The 19,798-nt window shown below is 41.7% G+C and overlaps 1 protein-coding gene across 13 annotated transcripts in view; it reads left to right on the top strand.

Annotated features, from left to right (window-relative positions):
• The window catches only part of NCOR2 (nuclear receptor corepressor 2), a 599,120-nt gene that overhangs the window by 519,373 nt on the left and 59,949 nt on the right, over positions 1-19,798 (top strand). For 12 of the 13 annotated variants that reach the window (XM_040347350.1, XM_040347349.1, XM_040347347.1 and 9 more), the window contains 4 exons: positions 2,373-2,724; positions 11,714-11,938; positions 12,345-12,593; positions 14,488-14,634. In XM_040347350.1, the coding sequence (XP_040203284.1) occupies positions 2,373-2,724; positions 11,714-11,938; positions 12,345-12,593; positions 14,488-14,634 (973 nt within the window). The remainder of the gene's footprint in view (positions 1-2,372; positions 2,725-11,713; positions 11,939-12,344; positions 12,594-14,487; positions 14,635-19,798) is intronic. The other variant, XM_040347353.1, reaches the window with a different exon arrangement.

Raw genomic sequence — 19,798 nt, 5'->3', positions numbered from 1 at the left:
GGCTGACTGGTTGCCATGGGGGAAAAAAAAGCAGTGTTTTTAACGCAATTTTTTTCTGCGTTTTGCATTGAATTCAATGCACGTTTTGCCGTGTTTTTCTTTCTCTATTCAAAATCAATGGTTGCCTATGGGAGCCCATTGATTTGAATAGAGGTTGTACCAGAAGTCGGATCAAGATGATCCGACTTGCCGGGAGACTCGTGTGTGGAGAATCTTGAAGGGGAACCCAGCGAAAATTATGTTTGCGTGAGGTTCCCCCAGGATGATACCAGACCCTTCTGTCTGGTATGGATCTTAAGGGGAATCCCCCCACACCAAAAAAAAACAGCGTGGGGGTTCCCCCCAGGATCCATATCAGACCCTTATCCGAGTACGTAGCCCAGTAGGTCAGGAAAGGGGGGGAGCGAGCGCCCCCTCCTAGACCATACCAGGCCACATGCCCCGAACGGTCTGGTTTCATCCTGGGGGGGAACCTCACGCAAATTTTTTTTTAACTTTTCACTGGGTTCCCCTCCAAGATTCTCTGCACACGAGTCGCCCCAGCAAGTTGGATCATCTTGATCCGACTTCTGGTGCGACCTCTATTCAAATTAATGGGCTCCCATAGGGAACCATTGATTTTGAATAGAGAAAGAAACGCCGGACGAGGCTTAACACAGCGTTAAGCCTTGTTAAATCGCGTTTAACATCCTTTGCCGGCGTCTTTACTGAACGCACTGGTCCTGTTTTTTTTTTTTTTTTTTTGCAGCTTAAAAACAGCTCAGCCATTTACAGCTCAAAAATGTCATGGTGGGCATGAGGGCATAGGCTAACATGGAGAGCCGTTTTTAAGCTGCAAAAAACGCTCATAAAAACGTCCATGGGCATGAGGCCTACATTTTAATAAATTCCCCTTTTAATAACAATGAAAACCCTGTGCCACAGGCAAAACAAACCAAAAAACGGAACACAGATGAATGTAATTATGTCCAAAGTCCACATTTGTGACCTCAATAAATGTGTATATGGATTGTGCTGTAATTATGTGAAACAAGATCACTAAACATTTTACCACATATAAAAGTGCAAAACAATAAACTAACTGTGCCAAAAAACACAACTTGGGTCCAATGTAACAGTAAGCCCCATTCAAATAATAGTTGCTTAAAAACCAAAAGGTAAGTGAACAGGTGCTGGTGCCATTAGTAACCAAAAAAGACACAACTATTTCTAGGTGCTCCAGGTAACCCCACATCGATGTACACTCACCACAATGTATGAACCTTCTATTACTAGATGGGTCTCACTGCGCTTTTTTTGCTATGAACCACATGTACCTTGTCGCCATCACCAACTTGACCATTCACATGTACCAGGATGCTTGGGCAGTGTTCCCCATCTGATATGTTACATTCCAGCCAGCTTCTGGTCCCCGGGCAGCCATCTTAACTACAAGCAATACATGTACCTGGGGTCGGTTTTTTACAGTAGAAGTTCAGCCAAAAACAAACTCGTAAATCTACTGGCAGCCACATTCTAAGACTAATCTATCTAACCCTGTAAACCAAAAATCGATATACAAATTCTTTTTGTGTCTGGTCCCACGCTGAGCTGTCGGCTTCTCTGTGTAGGCGTGTGCAGGGGAGGCAGCAGACAACAGAATCCCCATAGTAAATGTATGGGTGAAGTCACTTCTACACCGCATCCACCGCTGGCTGCAGAAAAGGTATGTATAGTAATTTCTTCTTTACAGGGTTAGATAATTAGTTTTAGTATGTGGCTGCGAGTAGATTTATTTGTTTTTTGGCTGAACTTCCACTTTAAGCAACTATTATTTGCATGGTACTTACTGATACATTGGACATTAGTTTTATATATATATATATATATATATATATATATATATATATATAATTTTATTTATTTTTTTACTTTTATTTGTAGTAAACTGTTCAGTAATGTTCAACACAGTCTATATACACATTTATAAAATGCCCCTCTTAGTCTAAAGCTAGTTATGAAGCGGGAGAAATTTACAAATCCAGTTCTTGTTTTTCGGCAAGAACAGAATTTGTAAGCTTCAGTTGCTTCAAGAGTCATGTTTTTTGATCTCTAGTATGAAGTATTTGACTTGGACTGGTACCAGTATTGTTCCAGACTGCTTTGACATATGTATAATAAAAGTTGCTTCATTTGAAAATTGAATTCTCTATTGAAATATGCACATACAGTCACTTTTTTGGGAACTGAAATTGTAATGTAATTGCAATACAAAGTACATATGAACCAATGGTGATCTTTTATCTATATAAAAAATACTATAATTACTTAATTTATTATTAATTTCTATAGCCGGGTGGTTCTTAAAAAGCTTTTTGTTTTTCATTCTACAGGGTACACCTTTGAAGTATGACAGTGGTACTTCAGTGAGCTCAAAAAAACATGATGTACGGTCTATTATTGGTAGTACAGGCCGGCCTTATCATTCTTTACACCCAATGGAAGTATTACAGGACCACAGAACCATGGATCGGGTATATGACGAGATGATGCTGAAAAGTCGAGGTGGTTCTGGATCAATAACCAGGGGGGCCCCTGTAATTGTGCCAGACCCTGGGAAACACAGGCACAGCCCATTGACTTATGAAGAGCATCAGTTAACCCATGGAGCATCATACAGCAGTCATCCCTTGAACAGAGGATCTCCTGTTCCCACAAGAGAGTCTGCACAACGGCAACATGAAGGTATAAATATAAATGGATCTCTAGCCTTTCTGACCATGAGTGTGTCTTTTCTTTCAGTGTTATGCTCTTTTCCTTTTTTTATATTGCATACATACATTTTTTCCAAAAATGCCCAGTTTAGTGTCCCAAGAAAGTAGCATGTCTATCTCCAGCTCTGTTGGTTCAAGACTTCTCCCACTGCTTGATTTATGCTGCGTATTTAAGTATTTCTCTGCAACGGCTCTGTACTGACATCCCTGCAGTGGCATATCTGGATCTTCTTTACAGCTCAGGGCCTTGCAATATGTCATGACAGATGACCAGGTTTCCTTATTTACAGTGGTTGCTTTCTCCAAGTTCAGAGCAATGCATGTTGCAAGTCTCTCAGATGCTCTGACAACTCACTTAGTACTGGTGAGTGTGGCTCTCTTCAGCTGGGGTGCTTGTCCCTGGGAGGCTATAAAAGATTGATAGCCTTATGTTTTTTATATTAAGGGGCCCTGTTTTTACCATTCTTCACTGCAGTGGTTAACTGCGCCATTAGTCTAAAGATGAAGGAATAAGCTGTAATACTCGCCACATGTCTCACTCCGGAAGACTTCTGGCTCTTCTCTTCTCTCAGGCTCTCCAGGTTGTGGGCAGGCCCTCACTGTCCTCAAGTACAGTATAGTTTTTGGTGTGATGACCTTGGAGTGTGACTGCTGGTCAGAGCACCAAGAGTAAGGTAAGTATTACAGTATATTCCTTTATCTTCAGACTTGACAAACATGTAACCCTTGCAGTTGTAGCCTAACTGCATTTTTTTTTTTTACAAAGATTCTGGAGTTTCTCCAGCTTTAGATAGGGAAAAAAAAGTTTTTTTTTTTAGATCCCAAAATTCAGCTTTCAGTGGAGAATCAAGACAAATTTGAGTCTCTCTGGCTGCAGTGGAATGATGGGCACCTTACTGGTCCAGGGAAGTTGATATCCAGAGGAAACTAAGCTCCCAACATTGAACTGGCAATTCAACTCTACCTCCAGAAAGGTGGAGTACATGATGTGTTAAGCAGTATGTTCTGGCATTTCCGCAATTTATCTGTGGACATTTGGAAGATAAGCTTTTTAATTAATCAGAGCTTGAATACTGGAAGGTATTTGACAGATCTGCCACAGGGATTTAGGTAGACGGCGGACATGGATGTATTGGCCTCCCAGTTTAGCCAGAAAGTAGACCATAGTGAAAGCTTTCTAGCTCTTTGGGACACTGATGTATTTTTCCTCTGTTCAAGCTCCTACAGAAGCTTTGTCAGAGAAATAGACTTAGAAGACATTTTGGTCATCCTTGTTTCTCCAGATTGGTCCAGAAAGGTTTGTTTTATCACTAATTTCTTGTAATGTTTTAGACTCTAATCTGGCACCCTGCTTCTAAGTAGTTGGCTTCAACGACATGCCTTGTACCTTTTGTAAGGTACTTGAGAAGTGCATTTTGGTGGTATGAAATTTAGCTTTCAATCCTGCCTGTTTTTTTTTTTTTCCTGGGCAAAATCCTTTCTGTCCTCCAGCTGTGTTCATCCCTTAGCATTATTATGGGCCAGGTGTCGGCCTCTGGCTGTCCTCTTCCAGGGGCATCACTCATTTGTTCATACTTTTATCAGGGGGTGACCCATGTTGCTCTTCTTTTTGAGACCACCATGGGATTCAAATATGCTTCTTTCAGTTCTACAGAAACCTCTTTTGGAACCTCTTTTGGCGAGATCATCCAACTTTACCCCAAAAGGTTCATTTCTGTTGGAAATTGCATCAGCCGGGAGGTTCTTATATTGTGCTCCAAGTTTTCTCTGCATGGACAGCCTTAATTTTTGCCAGCATTGTTTCCTCCTTTTGCATAAATGAGGACAATTATTACTATTGCTCTGTCTTGCTGCAGACCATCCTAGGGAGATTTGTCTATTTTTCTATGATGTAGTTAGGGCAGTTACATTGCCCCCCCCCCCCCCATTATGCTACATTTAGTGTCATGTCTCTCTCAGTAAATGATGGAGAACATCATTTTTATTTTTATTTTTTTTACTCTATGTTCTCCGAGGGGGAAGATATTCCAGCCTTCTTCTTAGGTTGGCTTGTTTTTTTTTCTTGTGTTTTTTCCTGTCTGCTGCTTGCTACAACTAAACATGCTGGTAAGTGGTGGGGTTACAGCCCATTGTGGGGCTGGCCCCCTTAACTTTGTTTAGTGTCTGGATCCCCATGTAGGTGCCAGCATGACCTATTATATTTAATCTTGCAAACCTGTGTGCCTTGGGCCTCGTAGACACGCTACGAAAATCAGAAGGGAAAAGTCTGCAGATTTTTGGATCGTATTCGACGGATGATTTTACTTTTACGTCAGATAAAAGCTGGATGTGCAGGCTATAAATGTTTGTCTGATCTGAACTCAATAAATGATTTTCGGATTGATCAGTACAGAAATTCGTCACACAAAAGTCGAAAGTACAAACGCGTATGCTCGGCATCAAGGAATGACTGGGAAGAGTTTGGTCATGTAAACTACCGTTGGTAATCTAGAATAAACATTCATGACGTGGCAATTGATGAAATGTCTAAATTCTCATCTTCTTTAATGGGATGATAATGAAGCTGCTTTGCATGTAGTTATGCCAAACTTATTTTGAAAGGCATTTTTTTTGTATTATCTGAAAATCACGAATCAACGCTCACCAAACTTCTACTAACGTGAAATTAACAGAAGGGGCCCAAAGGGTGGCACTTGACAAATTAACATCCTCTTTATACTCTCATAGTACGTCACTACATTTTGTGTTTGTCAAACGACAATTTGCGGATAGTTCGTATGCTAGACAAAATCCTGCACAGGCCCTTTTGACAAAAATCAGACGCTCGGTCATCCAACAATCAGACCGTGTGTCTGAGGCTTAAATCAATGTCCGAGAAAGGGATTTTATGGTGAGCACAAAAAAAAAAATCAAATTTTTTTTCATTCTTCCATACCCAAAAGACCTTGGCAAGAGATTTGAGTGATGCCAGAAAAGTGTGCGCATTATGACTAACTCGACACACCACAAATCCAAAGGTTTTGGTTGACTGGGTGAAAGATATATGAGCAAAAAGGAAACCTGGTCTTAAAAGGAGTGCTTTAAAGTGGATATAAACCCTCACATATACCCAGTGAAGTGAACAGCCTCAGATGATACACCGAGATTAAACAAATCTCCCTACATAAGTTTTTTTCATGCATATCTGCTTTCTTCAGCTTTATATATTCTTTAGAAAGTTCAGATCATGTTAGGAAATTTTCTCTTCCTGTCCAGCACAGGAAGTGAAGTCTGGGCATACAGCCAAGACCGCTGATTGGAGGAAAGGCACACATCCCACTCCACATAGGCAGAGACGCTCAGAGCTGTTCTGGGAATAATTTCGCTAATCTATTTATAGCAACCTCCTGGACACAAAATTCAACCTGGTTTTATCTCCATTGATGGAGAACTTGTCAGAAGTCATCAAGCTGATAACAGCAGAAAGGAGCAGGTGAAAGCCATGGGACATAGTGCTTTGAAGAGAGATAAGAAAACGCTGTGGATATATGTGCCCAACTCAAATTTCATGAATCAGGTTTACATCCACTTTAAGTTGAGTTCCTTGGAAAAACAAGCTATAATTACAACATTCAGGAAAAAAGAAAATTGCGCTAATCGAATAAGAATTAAGTGAATAAATGGGAAGGCTGCAATAGCGTGAACTAACACAAAACAAATATAAAAGAAAGAAAAATTGCGCCAACCAGTAATATAATAGTGTGAACAGTGAAGTCCTTTGTGTTTTCTACAAGTGGAACACAGAAAAAAATGTGCACCATATGAGTGCATAAAACGTGAACAAATTGTTAAAAAGTTCCAGTATCAAAGTCCATAGACGAAAATTCCAACCCGGACAGCACCCAGTGTGAAGATGATTGACAGTTGTGACCCGCCACCATATGGACTGAGGCTTACCAAAAGGTAATTTGATAACAGCGTTATTCAAATTACTGCAGGATACTTCCAAAGCGCCGGATAACAGCCAGGAATAGATCAGGTAACGGTCCCTTTAAGAGGTCCACGATGGGATGCAGCAGCATATACTAGCGATAATCGTCCTCATAGCATGTCACAGCCCAGTCAGTGTCAACATAAAAGGAAGGAGACCGCACATAGGGTAGTATGCACTAACAAGTTTTAATTAAAAAGGTTAAAACTACTTACAGGCGAAGGTAAATAGAGAGCGAGTAAACATTTGCCGGCCGGCATCTAACAGGAGCCCTTCCTGTACGCGGTGACGTCACTGCACTCCGTCCCAGACGCGTTTCGTCACAATATGACGTTCTCAATGGGAATGGGCTCTGCAGTGAACCACCGCTTAATATACCCAGGCCTCGCTTTGACTGCCAGGAACCGGAAATAGCCAAATCACCATTTTGAAAATGGGAAAACTGGATATTTAGTGTGTGCGGGACCTTAAGTGCCCTTAACTAGATAAAAAATAAATAAAAAAAAATATATATATATATATATAAATAAGGCTAAAGACAGGGAGCTATCTCTTTAATAAAAGAGAGACAGTATTAAAGATATAAAGAATTTATGTTTTGTGCATATAAGTGAATTTAATACAAAACGTGCATAAATTAAAGGTCCATCCTGAATAAATACAGTCGGTCCCTCTCGTGGCCAGAGCTGGAACTGCCAACCTATAGATAATTATATCTGAGTGAGCAATACCTCACACATATATAAATCAGGATGCTACAAACAAAATAATCAATATTAAGAAAAATTAAACTTAAATAGGAAACCCCAATAGGGATTAAGATAATCATATAAATAAATTGATATTCATATAAATAATATATAGTCAAAAATTGGATCATGATTAAACCAACCCCCATCTCCAATTTGACATACTATTAATAGTATAAATATAAATAAATATAAATAGTGAACCAATCATTAATATATTAAAAATAAAAAATATAAAAGTAAAAATTAGAAAATAGAAAAATGGTCCCATCCTGGTGAAGTCAAAATGAGGCTAAAAAGTTTACAAATAGTTATAATGAATAAAACCACTATACAAAATCGTTTTATACAATAATATAGACATAAAACTACCATAGTGACATCAAGCATTATTTATAAACGCATTTATATCTGTGTCTATATTTAGGCCATGAGGCGTATAGCACTTGAGCCGGTGTATCCAAGCCATTTCTAGCTTGGAAATTTCTCTAACTAGAGCACTCCCCCTCCAATTAGGTTTAAATTTATCGATGCCTAAAAAAAGTGTATTTGATGGATCTCTGTTATGTTTGAGGAGATAATGCTTTGACACCGAATGCTTATCGAAACCATTAAGGATGTTGGTAATGTGTTCGTTTAACCGAACACGCAAAGGTCGCTTGGTACGGCCCACATATTGTAGGCCGCATGGACACTGGATCAAATACACAACTCCTGTGGTTTCGCAAGTAATAAAGGGCTTTATTGGGTGCTCCTTCCTTGCAACGGTTGATTCAAACCTAATCGTACGTCTACTCCTACATGAATTCAGGGAACAAACTCTACACCTTCTACATTGATAAAAACCCGTTAATTGATTAAAAAATGTATTTAAGCCATTCTGAGGGGGATTTAAAATATTTGGTGCAACCTGATTACGTAAGCATGGTGCACCTCTAAAAACAACCTTTGGTTTCTCGGGCAAAAGCCCCTTAAGAATGGGGTCATTCTTTGCCAAATGCCAATGTTTATTCAAAAGTTGTTTGATACTCCCGTGCTGAATGGAATAATCAGTGATAAAGGGAGCACAGCCCTGGAATTGGTCACCTACAACTTGGGGTCGCTCCACCAAAAGATCCTCTCTGGGGATACGGCTAACAGTCTCCAAAGTCTCATTTAGGGACTCTAAGTTGTAACCCTTCTCTAAAAAGCGACCGGTCAGTACCTTGGCCTGCTCAGAAAACTCAAGAGGGTCAGAACAGTTCCTACGGAGCCTGAGGTACTGGCTCTTCGGAACCGATCTGAGCCACTGACTATGATGGCAACTGTTTAAAGGGATAAAAGAGTTGCGATCCGTCGCCTTAAAGAATGTTGAAGTGCCAAACTCATTGTTCTTAATGCTAACTTTGAGATCCAAATAATGTACCTCAAATTGGCTAGCTTCGAATTTTAGTTGGATCCCCCTCTGGTTAAGATTCAGATCTGACATGAATCTCTCCAGCCTGTCAAGGGTACCATCCCATAGGAGGAGGATGTCATCGATATACCTTGCCCATAACATGAGCTCCGGTATATTAGTACTATAGATGACATCCTCCTCCCACTTGGCCATAAACAGATTGGCCAAGCTGGGGGCATATTTAGCCCCCATGGCCACGCCCGTTTCTTGTTTATAGAACTTCCCCTCGAACCAGAAATAGTTCGAGGAGGTGGCGAACCTTAAGAGTGACATAATAAACTCTACCTGTTTAGCAGGGAGGCCAGAATCACGTATTAAGTAAAAACAGACAGCATCAAAACCCAGGGCATGGGGAATGATGCTGTACAGAGATGTCACATCAATCGTGACTAACCACATACCATTTCGAGGAGTGAGACCAGCCAAAAGATTAATAATGTGCCTAGAGTCTTTTACATATGATGGTATCCTCTTGACTAGTGGCTGTAGAAAGAAGTCCACATATCTACCTACCCGGGACGTCACAGAGTCGATGCCACTGACAATGGGACGCCCCGGGGGGCAGATAGGATCCTTATGAAGTTTGGGCAGATAATAAATTGTTGGCGTCCGTGGTGCCAATGGGACCATGTATAACCTCTCTTTAGGAGATAAGATCCCCTCATAAAACCCCTTGGCCACTATAGCTTCCAATTCCTTTTTATATTTATTTTTAGGATCAGACTGTATTATTGAGTAAGTATTGGAATCACCCAAAATGTTATTCATCTCCCTCAAATAATCAGATCTGTCCAAAACTACAATCCCACTACAATCCCACGAGCTCTGGCCACGAGAGGGACCGACTGTATTTATTCAGGATGGACCTTTAATTTATGCACGTTTTGTATTAAATTCACTTACATGCACAAAACATAAATTCTTTATATCTTTAATACTGTCTCTCTTTTATTAAAGAGATAGCTCCCTGTCTTTAGCCTTATTTATATATATATATATATATTTTTATTTATTTTTTATCTAGTTAAGGGCACTTAAGGTCCCGCACACACTAAATATCCAGTTTTCCCATTTTCAAAATGGTGATTTGGCTATTTCCGGTTCCTGGCAGTCAAAGCGAGGCCTGGGTATATTAAGCGGTGGTTCACTGCAGAGCCCATTCCCATTGAGAACGTCATATTGTGACGAAACGCGTCTGGGACGGAGTGCAGTGACGTCACCGCGTACAGGAAGGGCTCCTGTTAGATGCCGGCCGGCAAATGTTTACTCGCTCTCTATTTACCTTCGCCTGTAAGTAGTTTTAACCTTTTTAATTAAAACTTGTTAGTGCATACTACCCTATGTGCGGTCTCCTTCCTTTTATGTTGACACTGACTGGGCTGTGACATGCTATGAGGACGATTATCGCTAGTATATGCTGCTGCATCCCATCGTGGACCTCTTAAAGGGACCGTTACCTGATCTATTCCTGGCTGTTATCCGGCGCTTTGGAAGTATCCTGCAGTAATTTGAATAACGCTGTTATCAAATTACCTTTTGGTAAGCCTCAGTCCATATGGTGGCGGGTCACAACTGTCAATCATCTTCACACTGGGTGCTGTCCGGGTTGGAATTTTCGTCTATGGACTTTGATACTGGAACTTTTTAACAATTTGTTCACGTTTTATGCACTCATATGGTGCACATTTTTTTCTGTGTTCCACTTGTAGAAAACACAAAGGACTTCACTGTTCACACTATTATATTACTGGTTGGCGCAATTTTTCTTTCTTTTATAATTACAACATTGTATTAACATTGAGGGTATCCTTGAGCACCGTTGATGAATTTTTTTTTTCATACAAGGGTTGCTGTTTTTTTAAATGGTATTTGGGTTGTGTTTTCATGCAGTGCTTGCGAGTTGTTGTTTAACCACTTCCGGACCACCCCACTTACATTTACGGCAGGGAGTCCCAGGTGTGCAAAATCACGTACCTGAATGTGACTTTTTGCACGTGGTTTAGGGGGTGTGCCGCTCCCGCTGTGATTGGACACAGTGGGAGCCCATCAGCTGAATCACAATCTCTTTTCCTTCAGTGAATCCACTCCCCCACAGTTAGAAAAAAACTCCTAGGGAACACATTTAACCCCTTGATCGCCCCTGTGGTTAACCCCTTCCTTGCCAGTGTCCTTTATACAGGGATCTGTGCATTTTTTAGCACTTATCACTGTATTGGTGTCACTTGTCACCAAAAAGTGACACTTGGGTCAGATTTGTCCGCTGCAATGTCGCAGTCACGCTAAAAATCACAGATCCCCGCCATTACCAGTAAAAATAAAAGTCCATTAAGTCTATGCCCTTTTTTGTAGTTTTTTTTTTGTAGATTTATTAACCAGAAATATGTAGCAGAATACATATTGGCCTAAATTGATGAGGACGTATTTTTTTTATTTTTTTGGGGGGGGGTATATCGATTATAGCAGAAAGTTAAAAAAATACATTTTGTTTTTTTCAAAATTGTCAGTCTTTTTTTTTTGTTTATAGCGCAAAAAATAAAAACCATCAAATGCCACCAAAAGCTCTATTTGTGAGGGAAAAAAAGGACATCAATTTTATTTGGGTACAGCGTCGCACGACCGCGCAATTGTCTGTTAAAGCGACGTAGTGCAAAAAATGGCCTGGTCAGAAAGTGGGGAAAACCTTCCGGCACTGAAGTGGTTAATTGTGCTAAACCTTTTCTTTCTTATTTCTTACACTGAATTAATTTTAAGGGAAGAAATTCAGGTTGAACATTATAATTGTCTGTTGTTTTGTCATCCTCAGGCAGCATGAGTTCTGGAAAGCCTGTGACTCAGGAAAGGAAGAGCACCCCAAATCCCAGAGAAATGTCAAGCTCCAAATCTCCTCACACCACGGTCCCTGAACATCTTCATGCCATGTCCACCTATGAGCACTTACTGCAAAGAGTCAACCCAGAGTTGTATCGTGGTCATATTCCCCTACCCTTTGACCCCGCTGCCATGTCCAGAGGAATCCCATTGGAAGCAGGTATAATGTCTGACACTTCCTACTAAAAGCATAGTTAGTTCCTGTGTCAATGGCCTTTTGTTCACTTCAAACAAGTGTTGCATTTCCATATGCAGAAGGAGGTGGTCAACTTCAGGTCGCATGCACTTGTCAGTGAATTCTGAATAAATTCAGAAGCTTGTCAAACTGATGTCATCGACACAGGCCCAAAGCCCATTGACATGGGCTCTTATTTATATTGCTCCTTTTAGCACAGCAAAAATCTTGCCATTAACTCTATCTTTATGTTATTACAATAAATATGTGTGCGTTAGAATTCCATTGCATGCATTTTCATTCACCGGAGGCAATTGTAACTGAACTTTATTAATTGTGTAATGTGATTTATTTATTTTTTAATAATGATCTTTTTTAATCTTTTCTACAGCTGCCTATTACTTACCCAGACACCTGGCTCAAAATCCAGCTTATCCCCACCTTTTTTCACCGTATCTCATTCGAGGATACCCAGATACTGCTGCCATGGAAAATCGCCAGACCATCATCAATGACTATATCACCTCTCAGCACATGCACCACAACCCTTCAACTGCTATGGCACAGAGGGCAGAAATGCTGCGTGGGTTGCCAACAAGGGACCCTGCCATGGCTCTCAACTACACAGCAGGTCCTCGAAGTATGCACAGAATGTCATTTAGCTTTGTGTCCCCTGCGACTTTCATTTGATATATATAAAGCTGATTTTACCTCATTGCAGGTATATTTGCTGTATTTTTAGCATGGAAACCATGATGTCGGCTGATTAGCAGACTCGGTTGTTCCCATAAATATAATATTAATGATCAGTGGGTACGACACTCCTCTCATGAGCACCTGGCGTGCTTTAAAGATGATTTGATGTACTTTCTGGCATTGTAAGGATATCTTTAATATGCTTTAGCATGTACAAGTGGCATGCCAAGATGCTCCCTAAAATACAAGTATGCAAAATTTACAATAATACATATCTAAACAGCTCTTGAATTTATTCAGTAGTTTAAAAGTTAGTCGTAGTTTCTTGCAGGTTTTTTGTAATATGTGTTTTTTTTAAGCTTTTTTTTTTTCCAATGGGATCGGAAACGTTTTTCGGTGTTAGAGCCCTTTTACAGGCAAAAATCGTTCCAGCCAATACAGTTGCTAACAGCCTATGTGTGCATGGACACATAGGATAACATACTGGAGAGTTTGTTGACTGTAGAAAAAAATGTCTGTAGCCAAAAACAGCTGCTGTAAAAACGTCCAATGTGCGTGAGGCCTTAGACCAGGGGTGCCCAACCTTTTAAAGAGCGAGGGCCACTTAAGCGACTTAGTAACCAGTCGTGGGCCACAATGAGTGGATCAGGCAGATGACAGGTCCATGTCCACCCTGCATATGCAGAACGAACACAGACTTGGCTCACTCTACTCTATGGGCCCTCAGATCTGATCTTCCCAGATGGAATGGGACGGATCCCCCCCTTTTTTTTTATAGTGGATCGGATTGGAGGTAGGTGGGTGTTTACAGCCACAAGTCAATTTACATCTGTGGCTCAATAGAGGTGAACGGACGGTCCGATTGGGTCATACCGATAATGCCAAAGGGGCCTAAGGCTGCTTTCACACTGGCGCACTGTGGTTTACCTGCACTGCAGGTGCAGCGCAGTACACCTGTGGCTTTCCTGCGGGTTAGCTGCACTTTGCCATAGACTTCTATTATATCCTGCACTTTCTGAAAGCTCACCACACCTGCAGGTAATAACAGAAGTCTATGGCTCTGTGCAGCTGACCAACGGGTGTTTTGCGCTGCAACTGGGGATCAGTTTGAAAGCAGCCCAGTAACCACTGCAGAAGAGAGATGCCCATATATACACTGTGATTTTAGAAATAAACGTACCTAAATCTTCCATTTAGGTATCACTGGCTGTTGCTGTCCCAGGCAGAGTGCATTCGGTATCACTCCGCCTGTGACAGGAGGTGGCGATATACAGGAAGCATCGGCTTATGCGGCTCTGTAGCCGCTTACCTTCTCTACCGCTGGGTTCATTAACAACACTAATGCTCTGGGATGGCGGGTTGGCAACCCACAATCTGGTCTTGCCAACCCGCCATCCCCAAGCAGGAGGCCGCGGGCCACATCAGAGGGCTCCGCGAGCCACTGGTTGGGCACCCCTGCCTTAGACTGACAAGACAAAATCGGGCTGTGTGTGGTGCAATTGTAACTCAAAGTATGGGCTCATTGAACACAAACTATGCTTCCTTTTTAAAATTTTCTCTTTCTGGTAACTGGTGTGATGTATTTTTGTGTATATGTGAAAAAAAATACCAGTTAGGGGCTAAGAGGAGTTTTATTTCCCTGAAATATATACATTTGATTATAATAGATATAACTGGATATAAGTGCATTAAGTGTTGGCATTAGATTGCATACAGTTGTTGTTATAACTATGGTCCTTGTTTTGTTTGTTACATTTTTTTTTTTTTTTTTTTTTTATGGCAAATAAACATTTGCAGTAATGTACTTAATGTATGCTGTTCTCTTTTATTACTTTCAGGAATTATAGATTTGTCTCAAGTGCCACTGCCTGTCCTAATACCTCAGTCTTCAGGCCCCTCATCTGCCACCATAGATCGTGTCACATACATCTCCGGAAGCCCACAAACATTTAGCAGCCGTCTCAGTAGCTCTCCTTTATCTCCAGGTAATTACAAGAACATTTGTCCAGATGAAACATGCTATCTCAGCAACAGTGGTTTGTTGAGACATAGTTACATAGTTGGTAAGGTTGAATTAAGACACCAGTCAGTTCAGTGTATGTGTGTCCTTTCCATTTTCAATATCCCTGTACATTGTGTTCACTAAGAAATGCATCTAAAAGTTTTTAAAATGTATCTACACTCCCAGCTGATACCACCAACTGTGGTGAGTTCCACATCCTTATCGCTCGAACAGTAAAGAACCCCTTATGCAGTTTAAAATCTTAGCTTAGTTGTTGTCTTTGGGCACTGGACTCTGAATCGGGAGCTTTTCACACCACATTCTGGCAAAAGGGAGCTGCAAAGGATTTTCCAGTTTCAGAGCAATTGGTATTGCCTCAAAGCTTGCTGTGAAGACTCATTTAGTTAGCAGATTGGTCAGGCCGAGCACCAGGAGCTACCTCAATTATTGGGTCTCTGGGCATCTTTAATCCCTGTTGCTGCTAGTTGAGCCACAGAAGAGGACGAGCGGTCCATGTTCTCTTTTCGAGGCAGCTTCTCTGATGGCCAAGAGCCATGTGAAACTTCAGTCTTCGATCCATTCCTGTCGCCTGCGGACTTTGGTTATCTCCAGCCATCAGACACTCGCCTGCTTCCAGCTGTCCTGGGTTCACAAGTACCTGAGGCCTCTGAGCCTATTAATTCCTTTACAGACATGCAGTCAGTTGTGTCCAATTCTAGACATGGTTGGACAGTCCTGTCATACTATTTACCCCAGCTCAAAGTCTATTAATGGCTCTGGGGCTGCTTGCTGTTCCATTTCTGTTGGTACCAATGTATGCAGCCTGGAATCATGTTACCCTCTGATCTTTGATTGTGATTGGGCCTCAGATGTTGACCACTCACTTATGGAATGTGTTGGGCTGTAATGTTAAATTTCAACTGTGATGATTTTCTAGAAGCCTCCTGTCTTATTTCTTACTTCCTGATCTGCAGAACCCCTGTGTAAAAAGTGTCTGGTCTGCAAAGCCTCGAGTGACACCATGTTTTTAGACCAGTTCTTCACAACGGCATCAAGGATGCTATTGGGGACACCCATCTTCTCAGTGGAAAAAGCCTGATGAACAGACCACAAAGTCTTCTTCCAACCATATCTGTTAAGAAAAATCCCAATTGCTTCTTTACTTTTTTGCTCACTACACCAAGCCTTGCTTCCTGTCCACCCACAAGGTCTGGCATTCAAAATCTGCTAAGTCCCCAGGTGTGCTCCAACTTTTCAGTAGGGGGACGTTTGGTAATATATATACTGATGCTTGTGTTCTGTAGGTGGTCTCCCAGGGCTACAAACTGCGTTTTCACTGTGCCACTTCCTAAGTTTCTCACCTGTAACTTTCATGTGTCACCGTACAAATTAACAGATCTCTGTCAAGCCCTCTCATTTCTTCTAATTCAAGGTATCACTGCTCCAGTTTTTGTGGCAGAACCGTTATAGTGATTTTAATCCAAGCCCAAAGAAGGCATTTGCCCCATTCTAGATGTCAAAATTTAAATGTCTTTATTTCAGTCAAAAACTTCTGCATGAAATCTACCAAATTTACTATTGATTCCCTACAACTTTCTGGCTTCTTTGAACTTCAAATGTGCTTGCTTGCATATCCCCATCTCTTCAGTGCATCAAAAATGTCTCTGTTTTGCTGTTGGGTCTCTACTTTATCAGTTTGTGGACCTGCATTTTAGCCTTTTGTCTCCACCATGGGTATTTACCAAGGTGCTGGTCCCTATTCTAGCACTGCTGCTTTCTGGTGGCATCCCATGGGATGCATAGAGGACCTCCTGTTGAGGGAACACTTGGAACATGTTGAACGGCCACCTAGACATTAGTAATTTAGATGGATCCCGAACCTTCAGAAATAGATTTTTTTTTGTTGTTTTTTTTATACTCTCGAATCCAGGAGCCATCCGACTCTGTCTCAACTTTTGCATAGGAGCCTCTGGTCTGATGGTAGCCTCTTTTTTTAAAGCAGTCCCATTTGTCCCCTTTATACTTTGGAGTTCTACAATCAAAGTTCTGTTGTCGTGGGACAAGATGATGCATTCTCTAGATGGTTCCATTTGTCTATCACTAAGGATTGGGTTATCCTTGGCCTGGTGGCTCATGAATCAGAGGAGTTTTGCCTTTCCATCTTTTGGTGAATCCTCATGACAGCCGCCAGTCTGTTGGGCTGAAAAGGAGTCCTGGGCACCATGTTGGTGCATCGAGTGCTGGGAGGTGTCCAGTCACTCAATCAACATTCTGGAACTTTGAATGAATTGACTGTCTCTACAGTGCTGGACCATCCTACTGGAGGGTATTCCAATCTGGATTCAGTCGGACATAACCACTGCTGTGATGTACAAGTAGGAACCAGAAGCCTCAGAATGGCAAAAGGGGTAGTCGGCTGTGTACAATCCAGGCTTAATCTGTGATTTGTATAATGCGTAAAGTGAAGAAATCTACTTTTCACAAAGTCCATCATCTGACATATAACCCTCAATTTTTTTTCCGTGGGATGAATTCCTTCCTTTCTACAGTGAAAGTTGTTGTAAACCTCAGACATGAAATACGAACAAAACCTATCCTTCTGCAGACTTGTCTCAATTTTTGGAGCACTATAAATCACTTGTGACATGTTTTCCCGACACCAAGCGAAAAAAGGTGACAGGGAAGGGAGCTCCAGCTCTGTTCCTGTGTGCTGTGTGAAGGAGAGAGATGGGGGGGGGGGGGGTTCCCTACCTGCAATCGGCTCCCAGAACACTCCTCGCTCAGCTCCGTAGAGTGCAACTTCAGCTCTCTGTCTCCTTTTTGAATGCTAACCAAACTTTATAAATTCTAGACTTTGAACAGATGAGGGGGAGAGAAGTACGGTGGGAGGGTCGTTAGAGCTTGTACAGACTGGCGTCTGGATCTGGGAGTCTCCCCTTCAGATGGTCAGATCCAAAGATAGCCTCAGGTGGTCTCGATTGTCCAGGATAGAGTGTTGTGGCAGGAATCAGCTCATCAGAAGTGCTCCAAACATCCCAATTGTTATGCAAAGGAAAAAAATATAGAGGTGCTCCTCATAGTGTAAAAAAGTTTTTTTATTGCACTCATATGGCAAAATTCAAAAGTAAAATAGTGAAAAGGCTTGCAAAGCCACACTGAAGGTAAAAAACAAACAGCAAGCTAAAAAAATCAAATAAAAAACCACAGCAAGCTGAAAAAATAGCAGCAGGTACTCCCACCTTGGATAAGTATGGGAGAGTTTCCAATAAGTCAGCAGTGGAGTTGCAATAGAACTATGCTATTTTTTCAGCTTGCTGTGTTTTTTTATTTGATTTTTTTAGCTTGCTGTTTGTTTTTTACCTTCAGTGTGGCTTTGCAAGCCTTTTCACTATTTTACTTTTGAATTTTGCCATATGAGTGCAATAAAAAAACGTTTTTACACTATGAGGAGCACCTCTATATTTTTTTCCTTTGCATAACAATTGGGATGTTTGGAGCACTTCTGATGAGCTGATTCCTGCCACAACACTCTATCCTGGACAATCGAGACCACCTGAGGCTATCTTTGGTTCTGACCATCTGAAGGGGAGACTCCCAGATCCAGACGCCAGTCTGTACAAGCTCTAACGACCCTCCCACCGTACGGTGAGGTTGAGGGTCCACCTTTTCTGGTAAGAGTACCCACCCTTTAATCAATGCCCATGTGTGAAGAGTGTTATGTGTTTTGAAGATTCTGGCTCCACTCCAACAATTGAAGATCATATGTGTGCTTTCAAAGACTTTTCCTGTACATTGTTATGGTGTCACGCTCACTGACGTATTCAGTCATTTATATATTTAAGGTGTATTTACCTTTTTTTGAAACATACTATCACGTTTGGTTCATATATTTAGTAAGGGTTTGTGTTTTTAGATCACTTGAACGTCATCTTTGTTCACTATCCACTTTTTCTCAGCGATTGTCTGAGAGGGAACAGGTGCTCTGAACTCATACAGACATCATCTTCACGTATAATTGATTGTAGCATTATATATATTGGCACCAATTTTTTGGCACCATCATATAGACCTATATCTGAGGTATTTTTGGTCTATGTGTTTGTTTTTACCTCACAGGTTCACATATTTTGGGACTAGAGTAGTCGGTGATGCAGATCATTTGACTATCAGGTTCACTTTATTTACATCCTTTTAAGGGTTAAATTTTAAAGCAAGTTCTCTTTTTCTTTATCGTACATCACGGGACACAGAGCGGCATTCATTACTATATGGGTTATATGGAGTACCTTCAGGTGTAGACACTGGCAATCTCAAACAGGAAATGCCCCTCCCTATATAACCCCCTCCCACAGGAGGAGTACCTCAGTTTTTACGCCAGTGTCTTAGGTGTTAGTCATGGTTTAGCTTGCCTCCGCATCCTTGGGATTAGGTGAGCTACCGGTTCTGTCCAAAAAAGCCTCAGCGCTAAAGTGGTCAGTAACCGGACCCCAAACCCTTGGGGTATAGCCCATAATGCTTTTCTTTTTAGAGAGCTGGACCCTGGGCCCAGAACTTAGAAACCTTTGGGTACCTAAAGTTTTCTGTTGCCAGGGTGCTATATGGGCCCAGGACAGTGGATCCTTCATAGGAACCCAGGGCCTGAAGGTCTAGACATCCCCACGGAGATGGGGGAAGATTGGGCCTCTTGCTTGGCAAAGTCCTGCGGCATGGAGCAGGTAAGTGAGGGGAAAACTTGCGGAACTTGGTTCTTAGCAGGTTTTTTTCTGGGGGGTCACAGGGGACATGCCTAAAGTTATGCACTGCATCTGGCAAACTAGTCACATATCATAAAGATAGGATGGCTCTCTATGTATTATTCCCCATAAGATGTGACCTCCCTTGTAGTGTTGGAAAAGCATTGAGTGGGGCCTGTGTTATATAAAAATATATGTGTGTGTCAGAGAGCTTTGCTTACCTGCAGGCCTCCAGGCGATGCTCCATTCAGTCTTCCTCCTCAGAGCCTGCAAGCAGGCAAAACGCTGGCCTCCTCATGGTTCCAGGCTGCAGGCCGCAGTTTGCTGGAACAGAGAGGTCCCTTCCTCCCAAAATCCCCCCCCCCTCCCCCTGTCGGGAGGGGCATTTCCTGTTTGAGGTTGCTGGGGGGGAAG

Source organism: Rana temporaria, chromosome 1, assembly GCF_905171775.1.
Source record: "Rana temporaria chromosome 1, aRanTem1.1, whole genome shotgun sequence".
NCBI classification, from domain to species: Eukaryota; Metazoa; Chordata; class Amphibia; order Anura; family Ranidae; genus Rana; species Rana temporaria.
Note: the sequence above shows the minus strand (reverse complement) of the source record. Positions and strands in the feature narration are given on the sequence as shown.